The sequence below is a fragment of the Trachinotus anak genome, unplaced genomic scaffold (genome assembly GCF_046630095.1).
Source record: "Trachinotus anak isolate AG129_WGS33_773 ecotype Australia unplaced genomic scaffold, CSIRO_AGI_Tana_v1 ptg000002l, whole genome shotgun sequence".
NCBI classification, from domain to species: Eukaryota; Metazoa; Chordata; class Actinopteri; order Carangiformes; family Carangidae; genus Trachinotus; species Trachinotus anak.
This window is the reverse complement of record NW_027273853.1, coordinates 7,721,263-7,738,255: the sequence shown is the minus strand read 5'-3', so window position 1 is coordinate 7,738,255 and position 16,993 is coordinate 7,721,263. Positions and strand designations below refer to the sequence as shown.

The window sequence follows — 16,993 nt, the reverse complement described above, 5'->3', positions numbered from 1 at the left end:
AAAACAAATTAGATCATGTTAGCTTCTTCCTGATGTCACACGACACACTAATGCAACGCAGGTTTTCACTGTGTTGTGCTTCACATTGGAGCAGCGACAAAAGTAAATATAGCAAACATATCAGTGATCATATGAAATCTGCTTGAATTTTTGAGTGTGCTGTTGATGGACGTAAGTTTCCCACAATGCAGTGCACAAAGGTACTAGAGGAGCTGCTTGCACCTGCAAAAAATTACAGCTAATTGCAGATGGTGGCGGTTCAGCTCCAAAAAGACCTCAAACAACAACAAGAGGTAAGTACTTCAAAATGTTTTTTTTCAGTATTGATTAATCTATTGGTTTTTCAAGCTGATGAATCAGTTAATTATTAGTCTCCACAATGTCAAAAAAAAATAGTGAAAAATGTCGAAGTTCTCACAGTCTGAGGTGAATTCTTCAGGTTACTTATTCTGTCTGACCAAGAGTCCAGACCTTAAAGATGCTCCATCACCATGATAGAAAGGTGGCAATAGCAAATCGATAGTAATATTTGACAGGTTGGAGGAAGAAAATGTTCATGTAAATGTAAAGTTTAATTCAAAGTTGCAGATTGATGCCCATGTTTTGTATCATTTTTAAATTTAATATGAAGGTAAACTGATTTCTGTGTTTATATACAAAAATATTTAAGTATGTTTCACACAGTGATTGCTTACTGGAAGTGAGCATTGCCATCTGGTGGTGTTGAGACATCATTACATTTTTCCTCCCCACAGTTTAACATGGTGAAACTCCTCAGGCTGAGTTGAGTAACATGGTGCACTGAGTACATAAACACTACATTGTGTCTAGTTTCCATTATAATCCATCTGTGGTTGTTCCACACAAAATAATCAGTTTTGGTTTAAAGTTCCCACTGCTATGAAAAAAAAAATCCAACTACGACACAGGTCAGACACTTAACTAGTCAGAAGTATTTTCAGCTTTTTTAAGGCACGATACCCACAAGAGTGTGCTAGGATATTTGTCTCATCTGTGGAGCTACCTTAGATATATACTTTCAGTAAAGACTAGCAAGTTGTGTAACCTTTTTGGTAGTAGAATTAGAGACAATCCATTTTGAAGAGGTTAACATATAATATGGACTAACACCAAAGAGGTAAGTTTTTGCTGCTAAAGCTGATTCATGCAATGGTACACTCTGTTTCAATCCATTTCTCTTTAAAAGAGAGTTATACAGAGTTGTTTTCCTTCAGGTTGTAGCCTATACACCTTGCACTCCTTAGCTTCTTTATCCCAAAAAGGTGCCGTCGACTCCCAGGTGAAAACTGAGAACGTTGCACTGTGAAGGAGAGACTCACAGGCTCACAAAGGGTGAGAGAAACAGCCCAACAGATGTAGCAAATCCAAAACCACCGAGCAAAAGGCTTATTCTGATAATCCCATTTGAAAGAATTCAGGCAGATTGCTACAATTATGTCAATCCACTCTCAGATGTCTGACCTCGCTGAGAACACACAGCTTGTTTTTCCCCGCAGAGAACAGAGGTTTCTGGTAGTTTTAGCCGAGTTCCTACTGAAACTAGAGCAAGTTTTACTTCACAGTGTGATGTGGTGAGGCAATACCTGCACTGTGCCTGCACTGTGGACGTCCATCAAAAACCCAGCAACAGGAATAACAACAGGCCTAAATAATGACTGAGTTGGACACACTTGCATTGCTACACATTTACAGTCAAGAATTTCAAGTGAGATTTTAGATTAAAAATAAGAAATGATAATTTTCTGAGTGATACTGTGTGATATGATATTCACAAAGATTAGATTTCTTGCAGTGAAGTTGCATTTGATTACATTAGAGCCTCCTGTGTGTTGTATGGCGTTTCTGTTATTGTGTCCACCCCCTGAAATATTCTTACACTTGTATGAATCTGACTGACTTGCATTATTGTAGCTTAGTAGATTTGTTGTGTTATTTCTTACAGTATACTGTTAAATATTATTATTGTTACCAGTTACATATATTATTATTCTTATTAAAACAGGTAGTTGGTTGGGCACTCTATTAGGAACACCTGAAAACCTGCATATTCATGTGATTATGCAATCAACCAATCATGTGGCAGCAGTAAAATGCATAAAACCATACAGAGGTCAGGGCCTTCGGTTAATCTTCACATCAAACATCAGAATGAGGAAAAACTGTGATCTCAGTGACTCTGACTGTGGCGTGATCGTTGACTGTTTCTGGGCCGTTTCTGCTAATCTCTTGATATTTTCACACACAAGTTTAGTTGACTCACAATGGTGCAAAAAGCAAAAATCATCCAGTGAGCAGCAGCTCTGTGGATAGAAAAGCCTTGTTGATGAAGAGAGGTCAGAGGAGGATGGTCAGACCAGCTGGAGCTGACAGAAAAGGCAACAGTAACTCTGATAACCACTCTTTGGGATGCAGTGGGCACAGACCCACCAAAACTGGCCAGTTGAAGCCTGGAAAAATGTAGCCTGGTCTGATGAATCTGGATTTCTGTTGAGGCACTCAAATAGTGGGGTCAGCATTTGGCGTCAACAGCATGAAGCCATTGACCCAACCTGCCTTGTGTCAACAGTCCAGGCTGCTGGTGGGGGTGTAATGGTGTGGGGACTGTTTCTCGGCACACTTTGAGCCCCTTAATACCCATCAATCAAGTTTGACTGCTACAGCTGAGTATTGTTGCTGACCACATGCATCCCTCTATGGCCACAGTTTACCATCTTCTGTTGGCCACTTCCAGCATTTAGCCACCAGATCTGACTCCAGCAGAATGACTCTGGGATGTGGTAGCACAGGAGATCAGCAGCATGAATGTGCATCTGACAAATCAGCAGAAATGATGTGATACAGTCACGTCCACATGGGACAGAATCTCTACATCATGTTTGAATCCATGCCACGAAGAACTGAGGCAGTTTTGAGAGCAGAGTGCGCCCTGTCCAGTGAAGTGCTCAGTGAGTGAGTGCGGCGGCACAGCCTGGGCGCTTTACGCACGGCTGGGTCTCCGCCTCCTCCGGGTGCGTAGCTCTGACTCACCTGGAGAGCGACTGGTACCAGTAAAACCAGACCACTACCTCCGCTCCACACCTGTCAGCTCCACACCTGTCAGCTCCACGCAATGAGCGTCCCAGACATGCAGATGCTTTGTCCAGCCTGTAATTTGACATGGTCTGATTTACATCAGGCGCAATGAACGTCACATGGGGTTTGCTGACGGTTTTGAGTGTGGTGTGCCACACCGAGTCCAGGTGCTCACCGACCTCTTATTATAAAAACTGCTGGATCCGACGCTTCCCGGGTGTTTTCATCGACATCGCGGAGTCTCAGAGGAGAGGAGCGCAGCTTCTGAAGCATTACCAGGAGGAGACGGCGCTGAAATGCAGCCGCACCTGCTGCCTGACGAGAAACTGTGAGTAATGCTTCTCAGCCACAGGAGCGGACGTTGGACTACAGATGTTGTTGAACTATGTATTGAGATTCTTTTGCTCTTCCTTCATTTGTAACTGTGCACTATACCTCCACCCTTCCCCCGACAGTTTCCTGTAATCTGGCCATATTTCACTATGACACTACTCAAGAAAACGTGAACTGTTTCCACCTGCACTGTCCAACACTGGAGAGCTGTATCCTCAGTCACAGAGGCAACGTTGTTCTCTACAATATCACCAAAGGTAAGTAAAGTCCAACCAATAATAACAAGCTAAGGTTGTTTTTTTTTGTTGTTTTTTTTTTTCCAGTACTCTAATTCAAACGTATGTGGTCTGGTCTATCTATATATATATTTTAGAATAACCTGCCCTATAAGCATATGAACTAAAACCAGGGCCAACTACATATCCAAGAAGTCTTTATTCATTTTGACTCCAAGATACATATTAGTTCTGTATTACTTCTGCTCGACTTAGCCGCAGGGGCAGTGGGAAATAAGTGACAGGCTGCAATTAGTTGCTGAATTAGGTACTATTTTGAGTTGGCTACAGTTGAGTAGTTGGCTTGAGTATTCCTATTTTCTGCCACATGATTTCCTTCTGTTTACACAGGGAAATACTGTACTTTTTACACCACTGCATTTTAACAGCTACAGATTCAGATTTTGCTTAAAAACATGAGCTCATCCTATAAAGTGTTGAAAACTACCCAGCAGAAGTTAAAAACAATCACTACTTCGACCAACCACAACTTTGAAATACTGCTGACACAAGCTTCAGTAACACTAATGTGAGACACGTAACAGCGCACACTCAGGGGCCAATTTTTTGTGCATGAAAAGTACTTTTACTTTTTACTTATAATTTAAAGTACATTTTTCTACACATATAAATATTATGCAACGTTACTGAAGTAAAATTTATTGCTAGTGCTTTTACAGGTAAAGTAATACCACCACCACTACTGCTATTAGTAATAATAGCAAAAGCTGTTTTTAATTCTTTCATTCATTTATTAATTTGAAGTAAATAACTTTTTTTTTTTTTTTTTTTTAGAAAAGTAAAAATGTATTGCTTATTCACAATTAAAATTAAAATGACTCATTAATCACTTCATGTCTCAGGGGTGGATCCTGACCTGCTGGTGTTTGGAAAATACTTCACCTCCAATGTGCGTGTGTTACCCCACCACTACAGTCGAGTCAACGCCTCAGAGCCACTGCCCTCAGACAAACGCCAGTTCATACATCCACCTCCGCCCGCTGTCCTGCCTCTGACGTCTGCACCGACACCTAAACCCCCCACGACAGCCAGCAGAGCGTTCAGCACCACCACCGCTGCTGCTGCCACTACGCTGCAGAGCACCAGTCAGCCTGCAACAGTTCCTGCAACCACAACCGCATTGTCTTCCACTCCAGCTGCTCCTCTCACAGTCCTGGGGAACCATGCACAAACAGCAGCCTCAACCACCTCCGCCATTTCTCTTGCACACAGCTTTACTACACCTCCCTCATCCACCACAGCTACCACCCTCAGCCATCACAAACCTGAGACGACTCTTGTCTTCTCTACTACAACTGCACAGCCCTCCACATCCACCCCTACCCAGTGGCACACCGCCACCTTCCCTCAGTCAACCGCCAGCTCTCCAACTTCCACAGCCGTTATGGGCATCATAGAGAGCAGCAAGCAATACCCCAATGACACCAAGGGCAGCCTGGGGAGGAACCACACTGCAGGTAGTGAGGGAGGTCAGGGAGTCAGTGGAGAGGACGCTTTAGGGGGGTACGGACCTGGGTGGCACGTGGCCGCTCACACCTTGCTGGTCGCAGTGGCCATCTGTATCTCAGTGCTGATGAGCTGCTGTTGCTCCATCCTGCTGGTGGTGAGCTGGAGGGGTCAGAGGAAGAGGATGGGACGCTACCGGACATCATGGAGGGGGAAGAGAGGCTCAATGCGTCTCATAAAGTACGTGCTGGTCAGAGAGAGTTCCTGAAAGAGAGGCAGAGAAAAACAAACAGAGAACTGACATTTCTCTTTCGTTTACAGTCATGTTTTAAGGAAAAAACATTTGATGTAAGTTAGAATTTTTACTGTTATATTTACGTAAAACATTTTTTTCCAAATAGCAAAGATCGCTAGCTTTATATTGCTTTATTTTAAGCAGATAGGAATGGAAATGTCAACTGATGCATTGAGGCAGAAATACTGTATATTTAAATTGACGAGGCAGAGGTATTTTATGGCTTAGATGAGATTAGAAAAACACTGTTACCATGATTTTGGTTTCACTTGTGACTTGATGACTTTTGACAGACGACCTGAAATTCAGTCAATGTATTTGACCACAGCAATTTGCCTCGAGAAAGACGATATCATGTACATTGGGCTGTGCTATATTTTGATGTAGTTCAGTGAGTTTAAAGTGATGTTGATGCCAAACCTTGAGGACATTTGCCAGTTGTCTGTACTGGTCTTCAGTGTGGAAAGAAAAAAAAAAAAACTGCTCAAATCCGAGCTTGTTCAGATGGTCAGCAATGTGTTGTCCTTTGTGAGGCTGAAGGAGGAACACTTTTCGCCATCAGTGTTTAACCCTCCCACAGTAGAGGACATGTGAGTGCATTGAGTTCCTCCTGACCTAAAAGTGCTCGGACCACAGACCTAAACTCTCTGAGAGGGGTGAGGTGCCTTTCAACAGCCTGCTGCTGAAAGCATCCTTTCACTGCGGCCCTGCTCCCAGACCTGACAGTGACGAGTGGGATGGGAGCTCAAGCTGGGCTGGGAACCCACTGAAAGGGGCTTTTATCACACAAAAGCTTCACCCATCACGCACATGAAGGCCAGAGACAGAACACTCATTAACAATAGCATACATCGGACTTTTATTTTTATATTAGACAGCATCATGCACCTGACACGACAGCAGATTTATTTTGGAAAATAAATACATTAGTTGAGACCCATGAGGCTGTAATTATCCACACATCTCTTATTTGTGTCACTGGTATGTAGATGCAGTCGGTCTTTATAGATCCTATTACAGGCTCGTGTCACTCTTGGTCACTGTCTCCATGTTTTAGTACGTTAAGCTGGATCACAGGTTGAGGACTTTTTTGACAGCCTCTTTGTACTGAAGCATGGTGCTCTCACTCTCTCCTTCATTCTTCAGCCTTGTGACCGAGTCCTTATACTCCTGCACTTCGCTTCTCCCCAGCAGCTGCTCTCGCACCTCCTCGTCTTCTCCCTCCCCGGCCACTTTCATGCGCACTAGCGTATCTAAGATATTCTTTTGGGACGGGCTGTCCTCCCAGATGTATTCCTCCATGTCTGCCACCGTCTTCTCAGCCTCCCAGGCTTCTGTTTTCTGAAGAATGACAAAAACAGAGCATCTGTTAGCTTCGTGTGCAGATGCAAAACTTAGCCAACTTGACTGAAAACGGGGTTGACTGTAGCATTAAATATGAGCTGTGTACGTTTTATTACATACAGCTATAATGTCACATTACATTATGTACTTGCAGCAACAAAAGATATTCAGGAGCAGGTTTATAGTTATCGTTTGAGGTACAGGCTGGGCCTCTGTCTTGGAACACAGTATGGCAACAGATGTAAAATATGAGGGTCCTTGGTCACCCCTCACCCCGTCTTTGATGCTCCTCTCACAGAGATAGTATTTCTCCATATGTAGTGCTCTGTCTGCTGCCTGTCTAGCTGTCATCACGTTCCCTTGGAGAACAATAGGCTCCACTGTGCAGCGGCTTAAAGCAGGGCAGCGACAGGGCCTCAGCTCTGCTGCTCTCCAGGTGTTTGAGGTTAATGACCATCATTACTGTTATACATATCTGATCCGCATAATATCCCATCTGGATCAGGTCCAGGCCCCAGTGAGTGAAGAGCACTAGACACTTGAGAATAGATCGGCGACTTTCTTTGAAATAATCAAAAACCTACTGGCCTGAGTAGTTTTAGTTTTAGATTGAAACATTCGCAGTGTGCCTCGCTGAAATGAAGGATCAACCATTATCCTCTTACAGCGAGGTTACAACATTTGATTTTAAGAGGGGAATCCATCTGTCACTAAGTAGTTTGGTCAACACACAGAATATTTGATAACGTGGCAGGAAACAAGTAGCCACCTGTTTTCTCAATTGAGTTTATGTACCTGTCAAATAGCGTTTTTATTTTCAGCTTGGGGGGGAAAAGCGACAGGTGTTAGGCACGAAGGCAATAAAGCCTCTAGTTGTAAACGACCCCCCCCCCATGTTGGAGGCAGCTTTGAGCAGTCAGCCCCAACACTAGCCTGGATTAATACACGCTGGAATTAGCAGGGAAGGTCTGTCTCTCTTAGTGGGGAGATAAAATCACCTCACTGGCCGCAAACAACTGCTCTCTTTGTGGGATAGCGTTACGACCTGAACGCTACGCCACTCTCACAGCTTCCACAAGCCCGCTGGACAAGCACTGTGCCTTCCATTGTGTGTCCGAAAGGGCAGCGGACAGTGCTCTGCCTGCTGGCTCAGACACCTTTCCCAACTGAGAGACTTTCGTTTAATGTGACTAAGCCGTGATGGGAAAAGCTCCTAAAGGCAGAGGTTGCACAATAGGGGGAGTCATTTTCTTTTATGTGGCTGGCTGCACATTCATGCGATCAGCGCCAGGGCTAATGACCTGGTGGCAGACTTCTCTGATGTGGCATGGTTGGCTTAATGCAAATGAGTATCAGGGTCAACACCTGATAGGGGGAGTCTGTTTTCTCCTCATCTGTGGGGAAATGTCAGCTGGACAATGCTGCTGTTTGCCATCCCTCTGCCCATTCAACTCTGATACCTCCCTAATGGGCTCAGTCGCTCAGATCGCAGAGCAAGATGGACAAGAACTCCCCTGGTAAGAGGTACTGTGCCGTGGCGCTAGCAGGATGTAAATGTCAGCAAAGATGCAGATGAAGGAATAAAAATATTTTACAGAATATGCAAATGTTCTTGCACTGATGTGAACACCGCCCTGTAAAATTACAGCTTGAAACTTGTCTCCCTGCACTGCAAAATACATGATATCAGCCATCATCAAGCATCTGATCTCAAACAAACCTCTGAAAAGGGTAAAGACACTGAAAGAAAGTGATCAGTACAAGTAATGTCAGAGAGCAACCAGCATTTCAATGCATAGATACTTGCTAAAAGAAGGAGAAAGGTCAGTAAACAAAGAGAGAAACTGAGGAAAAGGCCAACACTGGAGTAAGGCTGGGTCTGAAGATGGATCTTGTTAATGGCTTGGCAGAAACTGAGTGACATTTAGACTGAACTGGCATTTTGTTAATATTTGATTAATCTGTCTGACAACTGTTGCTTCTTAGTTTCGGTGAATGTTTCCCTCCTCAGTCACTCTGTCTGCCCGATCTTCAGTGAACACAGAAACTGGTCAAGAGCTGGGTGGAGAAGAAAAACTAATATCTCTTACTCACCCAAGACTCGTGGTAAAGGACAGTTAGCAGGTACATGGCGTAGTCGTAATTCTGCTGTCTCAGTGGGCAGCTGGTAGAGAGAGGGAGGAAAAGACAAACAGGCCACTGTTTTTATTTCCTCACTTTATTATTAGGTATACTGATCTCTAAAGGAAGCTGTGTCTACCTGTCAGCCATGATGGTGAGGACATCGTTTTTTTTGCAGTATCTCTCCCCAACAAGTTTGAGCATCTTCTTGCGTGCATGGTCATCCAGATTCAAACTGGACAGCTTCACCTTTGTGGGCAATGACACCAAAGATTATCACATGAAATACACAAATAATGTGAAACAGTTTAAGCAGCAGTTTTCCCACATTGGGTGGAATACATTATCAGCATGTAAAGATAAATGCACAAAAAGATTAGTGCAGACGTGATTTCATTCTGAACCGTATCCCTGCCTCTTTAAATACACAAACTGAGAACAATGTTAGAATTTTTACCTGCACGGAGCTTTGACTGTGTTGATTAAAATACTATACTTTTTACAGATGAAATCACAGCATGTATGCTGTGACCCACAATAACCTCTAAGCCCCTTGTAGAGATGATGGATGGAAAACAACAGAGATTATTCCTTGATTACATTGTGTTTCATGGCTCTGACTTACATAATTTATACAGTGCAACAAAAGTGCATTTATAGGCAATACAAGCTGCATGTGTGCACGTGTTCTGTGCGCTACACCTTGTGTAGTGAAATGGCCAGACAAGCACACACAGAGACAGTGTCTGTTTCCTCAGTCTCCCTCACTGTTCTCACCCTGTCTAAATGAGCATCAGGATAACTAAAGGCAAACTTACAGTGTATGCTCCTCATTCAAACATTGCATCATGTTTTATTAAGGTGAGAAATGAGGGCTTGGTCCACTTATTGTGGACTTGGAACCTAACTGTGTGAGATTAGCTCTCCAATCTATCTCCCTGCCTAATCCACTGGGATTAATGTCTGAAAAAGTCCTACCTTTCTGATATAATCTAAGGGAAAGTGTCAGTGGAGCAGATGGCTGGTGATTAGTGGAAAAAAATGACACATTTCCACTTTTTTACAAAAGACAGTTGAAGCTCCTGAGTATCTGGGTCGGATTTCTTTTGACATGTTTTTCAGTGACAAAACTTAGAACGATAATTACATGTAGCCAGATATTATTTATCACATATTGAAAACAATATAAGTATATAATATAGTAATAATATAAGTATCATAGAAAAAAATGAAACTGAAAAACTGCCTTTTTAAGTTCAGCCAGATGAGGGAATTTTCAGCCACTTAGAAAATATAATTTTTTGCTTTGTTCCATGCAAATGAAAAACAAGGTCAACACCTTGTTTATGACTGATGTAGCCAGTCTTTGAATTTAATTGCCATGTTCTGGGTCTGCTTTATTTTCATATTTCAACTGACCAGTTATACATTGTTGTTGATAAGTTCGTCAAAGTTCTCGAAAGGATCTTAAGTGTGTTTTAATATGGACTGTGGTTATGTGTTTTCAAATGTTTACATGTATGGCTCTGGTCTGTGGGGAGGATTGCATATTGGTGGATTAGTGGTGGTGGGGGGGGATTAAGAGGAATATTAAAATGTCTCAACAAATATGTCAGTGGCAAACTGTTTTGCTACTTCTTTCTGTGAAAATATATAAAAAAAAACACTTCTTCAAAAACTAAAAAATTGAACTAACACAAAAACAACAGAGCCTCAGCTCATGCTTATATGTGAAATAATTCTCGAGGACTAATCTCTGTAGACTTGACGGTATAATTTCTTAGGTTTGAGGTCAACAGACAATGAGCGTCTCTCCAGGATAAGTCACAGACATGTCAGCTGGTGATTATGCATCTCTGGAAATCTCCAATTCATTTTACATGTCAGATTTCTCCACACTTGACTTCCTATACACTGACAGAACCTAGTTGAAGGTCAATATCATCATGGAAAAAAATTCAAGTCAAAATAGAAACTGTAAGGCAGGGAAACTCACTTTTAGATTAACAATACGCGCTGAAGGGTTTCTGACAGATGGGCCGGCGGACACGTAGTCTGTGCTTGTTACTTTAATGGGGAAGTGCTCGTCACACTTGGCATCACTGTCCAAGGCAGACGGCCACTCTGTACAGAATGCTGATGACAAAGAAAGACAGTTTTACATAAACTAAAAAAAGCCTATATATTTGATTCAAAGTAAATAATATTATATTACAATTACTGCTGATCAACAACATAAGAAAAAGCTTCTATCTTTACAATTCAATTAAGAACTTACGTTTCAGAGCTTCACAGTGCTTCTTGATGGCTGCTGGTGTCAAATGCAGAAAGTTTGGTATCTGAAGGAGATTATGAGTGAGAGGTTACATGAACAGAACAAAAACGTGAAAATATGTAGCAGTTTTAAATTCTCAGAATCAATCCCAGACAGAGTAAACAAAACTCACTATTGCAAAAATTATCTAATGCTGGATATCAGAATTCACTAGTTTTAAAAGGTAACCAAAAATCTATCCTCTTTGAGTCCATCCTTTGAGTTAAGTTTATTATATAATACATTGTATTCTATACCTACATCAAAATAAACCTCTCCTATGTCCAATTTTTTGGCTTGGGTGTGGACAAAAGCACCGAGTTATGATAAAAAAGTAACATATTACCTTAACATACATATAGTTTGTGTAAATGTATGTGCGGACACACAGCAGTTTAGCCTGACATAACAGAGCGAGAGACTGACACCAATACTGTTTGGCTGCGAGGCAGAGTTCCAGCTGTGGCGGGTGAAAGTAGTGGATCTGCTGTGTGGCTCGAGTCCAGATGGAGCAGCTGGTGTTTGGACACAGCAGCTCAGTAATCCGGGCACAGAGACACAGCCATCAGAGCAAAGAGTGCTCCATCAGTGCTGCAAGAGCACTGGCCTGCTGGTCATTATGGATGCTAGGAGGTAAATGCTAAGATATACAGACACCTCACATACAGATACAGCTCACAGTCAACTGTATGTGGCTACACTTTGTCTGTAAAATAACACTTATATCACTTTGAACCATGTGCAAATACACAAGCATCTGTAATCCTTACTTATCTAGCAGATGGGTCCTTCGAGCATATTTATCATTGTTTTCTGAGGAAGTAATCACCTGTTTTTCTTGTTTCTTCTTTAATCTGTAAAACTGCAAACAGTCCTGTGTGTTCACCATGAATCCTCATCATATGGTCAATTGTAACTTATGAGGTCTGACCTTGATTAACTCCAGGTTGCCTTGCTTCTCTGGAGGAACGCTTCCCCTCATAGGGTAGCCCATCCTCATAGGTAGGGGGACAGTGTTGGGTTTAAAGGAGGCTGCTGCTGGATAAACTGCAGTCCAGTCCTGATCCACGGGCATCTTTTCTGTCCTGGGCTCCCCTGCCTGATTCCCCCGAAGCAAAGATGACAAAGAAAGTTTTATCAATGGCACAGTTCTTACCATTGTCTGTGGCAACATGACAACTTCATTCAAGTTTATCATCATCTGTGTGACATAAATGCTGCACACTTACATCTCTCCTGGGTCTTCTGACAAAGGGTCCTCTACCGCTTCTATCAGGAGGGCCTAAAATTGATAATATTTCAAGTTTAATCACACACACAAACACGTTTTAACGCGAAAATGTCCAAAAATAAATGCAATAACAGCACTTAATTTCATACCGCTAACACTGCTATCTAAAGTCAAGGGACCCCTTTACCGCCACACAAATACTATTTCTCAAGTGCAGCTTTTGTACTTGTATTTATTTTGTTTGTGATTATTTGTTTACTCAACGATAAACTTACTGAAGGACACAATGTATGTATGATGTATGACAAGTGTATGCTTTTTTCCTTGCTTCTACCTGTAATGTTCACAATAAATTAGATCTCAAAAAAGTAAGTTGATTTATTTCAGTCATTAAACTGTCATCAAGTTATTTTTCACTCCGACCCTAGTTCGGGCTTTTTAGTCATGAGTATTTGCTGCCTTTGAAGTGAGACAAAACAGTGAATTTGATGCCATCACCTTGAGCAAAAAAAAAAAAAAGTTGCAGCACTGTCGTAAATGCATAGAGAGAGAGAGGGAAACTGCATATGTCTATGTACTTCTGTACTAGTACTACTACCTAATAATACTATAGTACCACATCAGTTTTGCCCGTTCGACTAGTCCAAGCCTGGAAAGACACTTTATAGGTGCATCTCTGTCAGAGGACATGAGGTGGCTCACAGCACTTCAACCAGTTAGCTTAGCATGCTGCTGTGCTTCTCTTCTGTCAGAGTGAACCGTCGTAAAGCGACGATGAAGCTCACCTGTTTTTCCAGCAGAGGAATTCACGGACAGAGCCGTCGCGTATGTGACCCTGCTCCCTGGTTTCTGATGTCCGAGACCACTAACATTTATTCGACCTAGGCACAGAATTGCCTTACTTGTGTGTGAAGCCATGTTTTCCCAATGATTACGAGAGCCTAGCTACCTCATTGGACACTGCTGTGTGTCACCGCTATGCGTCTGCGCGGTCGCCATATTGGAGCGTTCAAGTTCCCCCGGTAAACAAATGCAAACTTCACTTCACAGTACACTGTAAGCCGATAAGCTCTCAATCATTTTGATGAAAATTGATTTGTTATAAACGTGAGTAATTGAACATGATACTGGTTATTTGTTTCAATTAAGTTCAGTTACTGGTATATTGGAGTTATGTTATGTTATGTTATGTTATGTTATGTTATGTTATGTTATGTTATGTTATGTTATGTTATGTTATGTTATGTTATGTTATGTTATGTTATGTTATGTTATGGATTGACAAACTAACTATGCCATGTGGTGTAAGGCATATAACATATTATGCATGCTTTATTTGAATTTACCTGGATATCTCCACCATGATTTGACTGATGCACCCAGACTGATGAAAGGTATAACCTGTCTCTGCAGGTCAGGTCTCCATCCATGAAGAGCTGGTCAGACAAATTGCTCTCACTGTGATCTGTCAGAGAGGACACCTCAGGCAAAACAGGTGTTTGGAGAATACAACCTGCAGTTTGGAAAATACAAAGAGAAGTTGTTCCGCTGGCTTCTTACATAGGGTATAACATCTGCCTAATCAAGAATGAGCAAAAAGAGGAGGCTGCAGGAGTCTTCATGGCACAGGGCCACAGCAGGAAAGCCGACTGTCATTTGTGTGAGTTATGCCCTCAGCTTTAAAGAAATCCAGTCGCTTCTTAACTATGAGTCAAAAAAGCCAGTTACAACAACAGCAGCAGGATCAGAGGAGGACCAGCTGGTTGGCGGTGGCTCACTGCCAACACTACCTGGTGAGAAATTTGGGAAAGCAAGGACCATGGCTTTGTACTTAAGAAAAGTTGTTCTCCAGGAACAAAGATGCACAAGCTACAACAACATCTGCAGAACAAGCAGCAACCACCTTTGGCTCCTCTCTAATGAAACATACCTCACATGCACCTGGTAAAGCCATGTATGCATCTTGTTTTTATTTATTTTTTTCAAAAAGGTAAAGACACTGATATGGAGGCCAAAGTATTTTAGTGCACCAAAGAGGGAAAACTTAGATAATTTCAGTGTTGACTCTACTCATATGAACCTAAGTAGACATATCTTTTAGACTGTTGTAATTCTTTTCTGTTTGCATCACAGTAATAGAGGAAGAGCTGGAGAGCGCGATGCTGAGTTTCTCTCCTACCAAACAATGTCTGCGGAGCTGTGAGTAAGCAAGTGTTGTCCTTATTTTCATTGAAAAATCTCTTACTATTCAGTTTGTCTGCTATGAAATGTGCAATATTTTTTATTTGTACACCACCATCATCAACTGTCAGGCAACAACAGGCTTCAGGAACAGAAAGAGGTTCTTCACCAAAAATGTCCGTCATCAATGGAAATCTCTGTGACCATGAACTGAGGCTTGACTTCAATCCTCCCTTTCTCTTGTTGATCTGGTGAGGGATGCCATGGTGTGGAAATTTTTTCACCACGTAATAAATTCTTGACACCGGTATTACCAATTACTACATAGTTTAAGATAGTATAGATGGTAAAAAATGTGAATTTGGTTAACACTATGAACCAAATAAATAATGAATAAATAAAAACACATACACAGCCTTCCACATTGTAGTGTAATGTAAGATAACTGACAAATGTCAACAGGCTTTTCAAAAAAAAAAAAAAAATGAATAAAAAAAAAAAAAAATTAAGACTAAACTGGCAATTGGTGAGTGCAACAGTGCTTAAATGTTCCTTGCCAGCTTTCAGGTCTTCATCCAACGGGGCCGGTTTGTTTCTCTTTGATCAGATGCAGGACAGGGAGTAGAGATGATGCAGTGATGTAATTCTCACTGGACAAAACTGAGGTGAAATCACTCACTGGCTTCAGTGCTTTGTTCATTGACTGCAGCACATCCTCATCATCCTCACACTGGCTTTACAGTCACCTGCACGGACTCTACTGATGGCCTGTCTCTGCTCTAGCATCCTGTCCACCATTTTCTGGTTGGAGCCCCACCGAGTAGCACAGTCCTGTTGGGCGAAAACAATTACACAATTTTACCAACCTTATCTCAAAATATCTTTAGGGTGTGTGGTACAATTCTAAATACCATGTTTATACATCAAAGTTGAAAGGCATCAAACCCTAATTTACTTTGTTCAGGATTGTTTTGGTAAATTATTTTAAATCATTTAAGTGTGTCAAGTAAGAATAAAAAACTCTATAGGCTCCTGGAACGTTGCCTTTTATGCCACCCAGTGTCACCAAGGATAGCAAAAAAAGTGGTGTTGTCTAAAATGTCATTTTTCCACTGTATGGTTTTACAGCCACTAAATTTGAACTGTAATCACCCAATTAGTAAAGAAGAAGTTGCAAGCCACATGTGATTGAACACTGATCTCTGCTGCAGAACAGAGCAGCCATTGGCCCACGATACCACTTCTGCAGCAACATTTCTCACATTATTTGTTTGGGTAGCCTAAAGAAAAGCCCAAGTATGCACCTGGGTGTTATTTTATTCCCCTTCCAAATTTACTGGTTAGACAATGCCATGGAAGAACAAGTAAATAAGCACTCTGGTATCAACTGATGGGTTGTTGGTCATGGTGGTAGTACAGAGTGGATGGTGTAGTGGTGAAGACACAGGGCTAGAAATCAGCAGTTTGTGGGTTTGTGTCCCCGTTTGGTTCCTTCTATATGGGGAAAGTTTTGCTGAAGGTAGCTCATTTAAATTTTGCCACTAATTTTGTACTAATGTTGTTCCTAACTCTTTGTTGGTAAAACTGAGTCTATATGCACACTGCCTTTGCCCTCTGTAGTCAGTAAGCATGTTAACACAAGCCAGGGACTGAGGGCTCCTGCCTTCATCAGAAACCAATCGAGTTCGATGGAATCCTGCTTCACTTGGTAATGTAATCTTAATTATTGTACACATTACATTTACGTGTCATGTCAGATTGTAGAAGTTAGACTATCACTGTAAAGTTGATTAGCTGAGACGTTTCCTCCCCAGCGTAGGTAAATGAACAGTGTGTGTGAGTCAGGAGAAATCGTGTTGCTATAAATGCGTCTGTGTAGCAGTAGATGCTCCAGCAGCTTAGTGATGTATGATCTGAACTGATTCATAAATTCCCTCTTTTCCCTGTCCTGTAGTGGTGGAGTGGTCATCCCGCTCCCTGACTGTGCAGCTGCTCCCTGCAGCAGTAAGGCCGAGCCTCCCATCTCAACAGGATGCTCCTTTAGTCACTCTCTGTAACTCTGCAACAAACACTCAGTATTTACAACTGTCTTTCTAAACATGTTTCACGTCCAGGCTTGTCCATCATTATGAAGTAACCAATACATTGTAGTTAGACATTCTTTTAATTTAGTTAGACTTATTTTAATGAGGTAGTTACTGAAAACAGTTGCTATAGCCTCTTCAGTCCAAACATTAGATTTGTCTGAATTTTCTCAGGTGAAACTACAGTGTTACTCAGAAAAAAATGGAGTGATGCCTCCAGTCCCATCCTGGTCTGAGTCTGGTTCAGAAGCAGCT

At 41.9% G+C, this 16,993-nt stretch overlaps 2 protein-coding genes across 2 annotated transcripts; one reads left to right on the top strand and one right to left on the bottom strand.

Moving 5' to 3' along the window:
- Nucleotides 1-251: 251 nt before the first annotated feature.
- On the top strand, nt 252-6,156 carry LOC139630195 (MANSC domain-containing protein 4-like). Its single transcript, XM_071493390.1, has 4 exons — nt 252-293; nt 3,197-3,421; nt 3,549-3,683; nt 4,565-6,156. Exons 2-4 carry the CDS (start codon nt 3,202-3,204, stop codon nt 5,434-5,436), a joined length of 1,227 nt encoding a protein of 408 aa, XP_071349491.1. The 5' UTR covers nt 252-293; nt 3,197-3,201; the 3' UTR covers nt 5,437-6,156.
- A 142-nt stretch (nt 6,157-6,298) lies between these two features.
- Nucleotides 6,299-13,459, bottom strand: mrps35 (mitochondrial ribosomal protein S35). The gene is made up of 8 exons (XM_071493433.1): nt 13,259-13,459; nt 12,472-12,524; nt 12,174-12,341; nt 11,207-11,267; nt 10,925-11,064; nt 9,068-9,177; nt 8,902-8,971; nt 6,299-6,804 (listed from the first exon to the last, which is right to left on the bottom strand). The coding sequence occupies exons 1-8, from the start codon at nt 13,389-13,391 to the stop codon at nt 6,535-6,537; spliced, it is 1,005 nt and encodes a 334-aa protein (XP_071349534.1). The 5' UTR covers nt 13,392-13,459; the 3' UTR covers nt 6,299-6,534.
- Between the last annotated feature and the right edge of the window lie 3,534 nt (nt 13,460-16,993).

What these genes read in the sequence shown, in the direction of transcription:
- LOC139630195 (XM_071493390.1), top strand. Translation starts at nt 3,202, where the DNA reads ATGAACGTCACATGGGGTTTGCTGACGGTTTTGAGTGTGGTGTGCCAC. An exon ending in CTGCTGCCTGACGAGAAACT is followed by an intron (nt 3,422 to 3,548) that starts GTGAGTAATGCT and finishes TTCCCCCGACAG; the next exon opens with TTTCCTGTAATCTGGCCATA. An exon ending in TCTCTACAATATCACCAAAG is followed by an intron (nt 3,684 to 4,564) that starts GTAAGTAAAGTC and finishes TTCATGTCTCAG; the next exon opens with GGGTGGATCCTGACCTGCTG.
- mrps35 (XM_071493433.1), bottom strand. Translation starts at nt 13,391, where the DNA reads ATGGCTTCACACACAAGTAAGGCAATTCTGTGCCTAGGTCGAATAAAT. An exon ending in CGCGTATTGTTAATCTAAAA is followed by an intron (nt 9,178 to 10,924) that starts GTGAGTTTCCCT and finishes TTGCCCACAAAG; the next exon opens with GTGAAGCTGTCCAGTTTGAA. An exon ending in TCCTTTACCACGAGTCTTGG is followed by an intron (nt 6,805 to 8,901) that starts GTGAGTAAGAGA and finishes GTCATTCTTCAG; the next exon opens with AAAACAGAAGCCTGGGAGGC.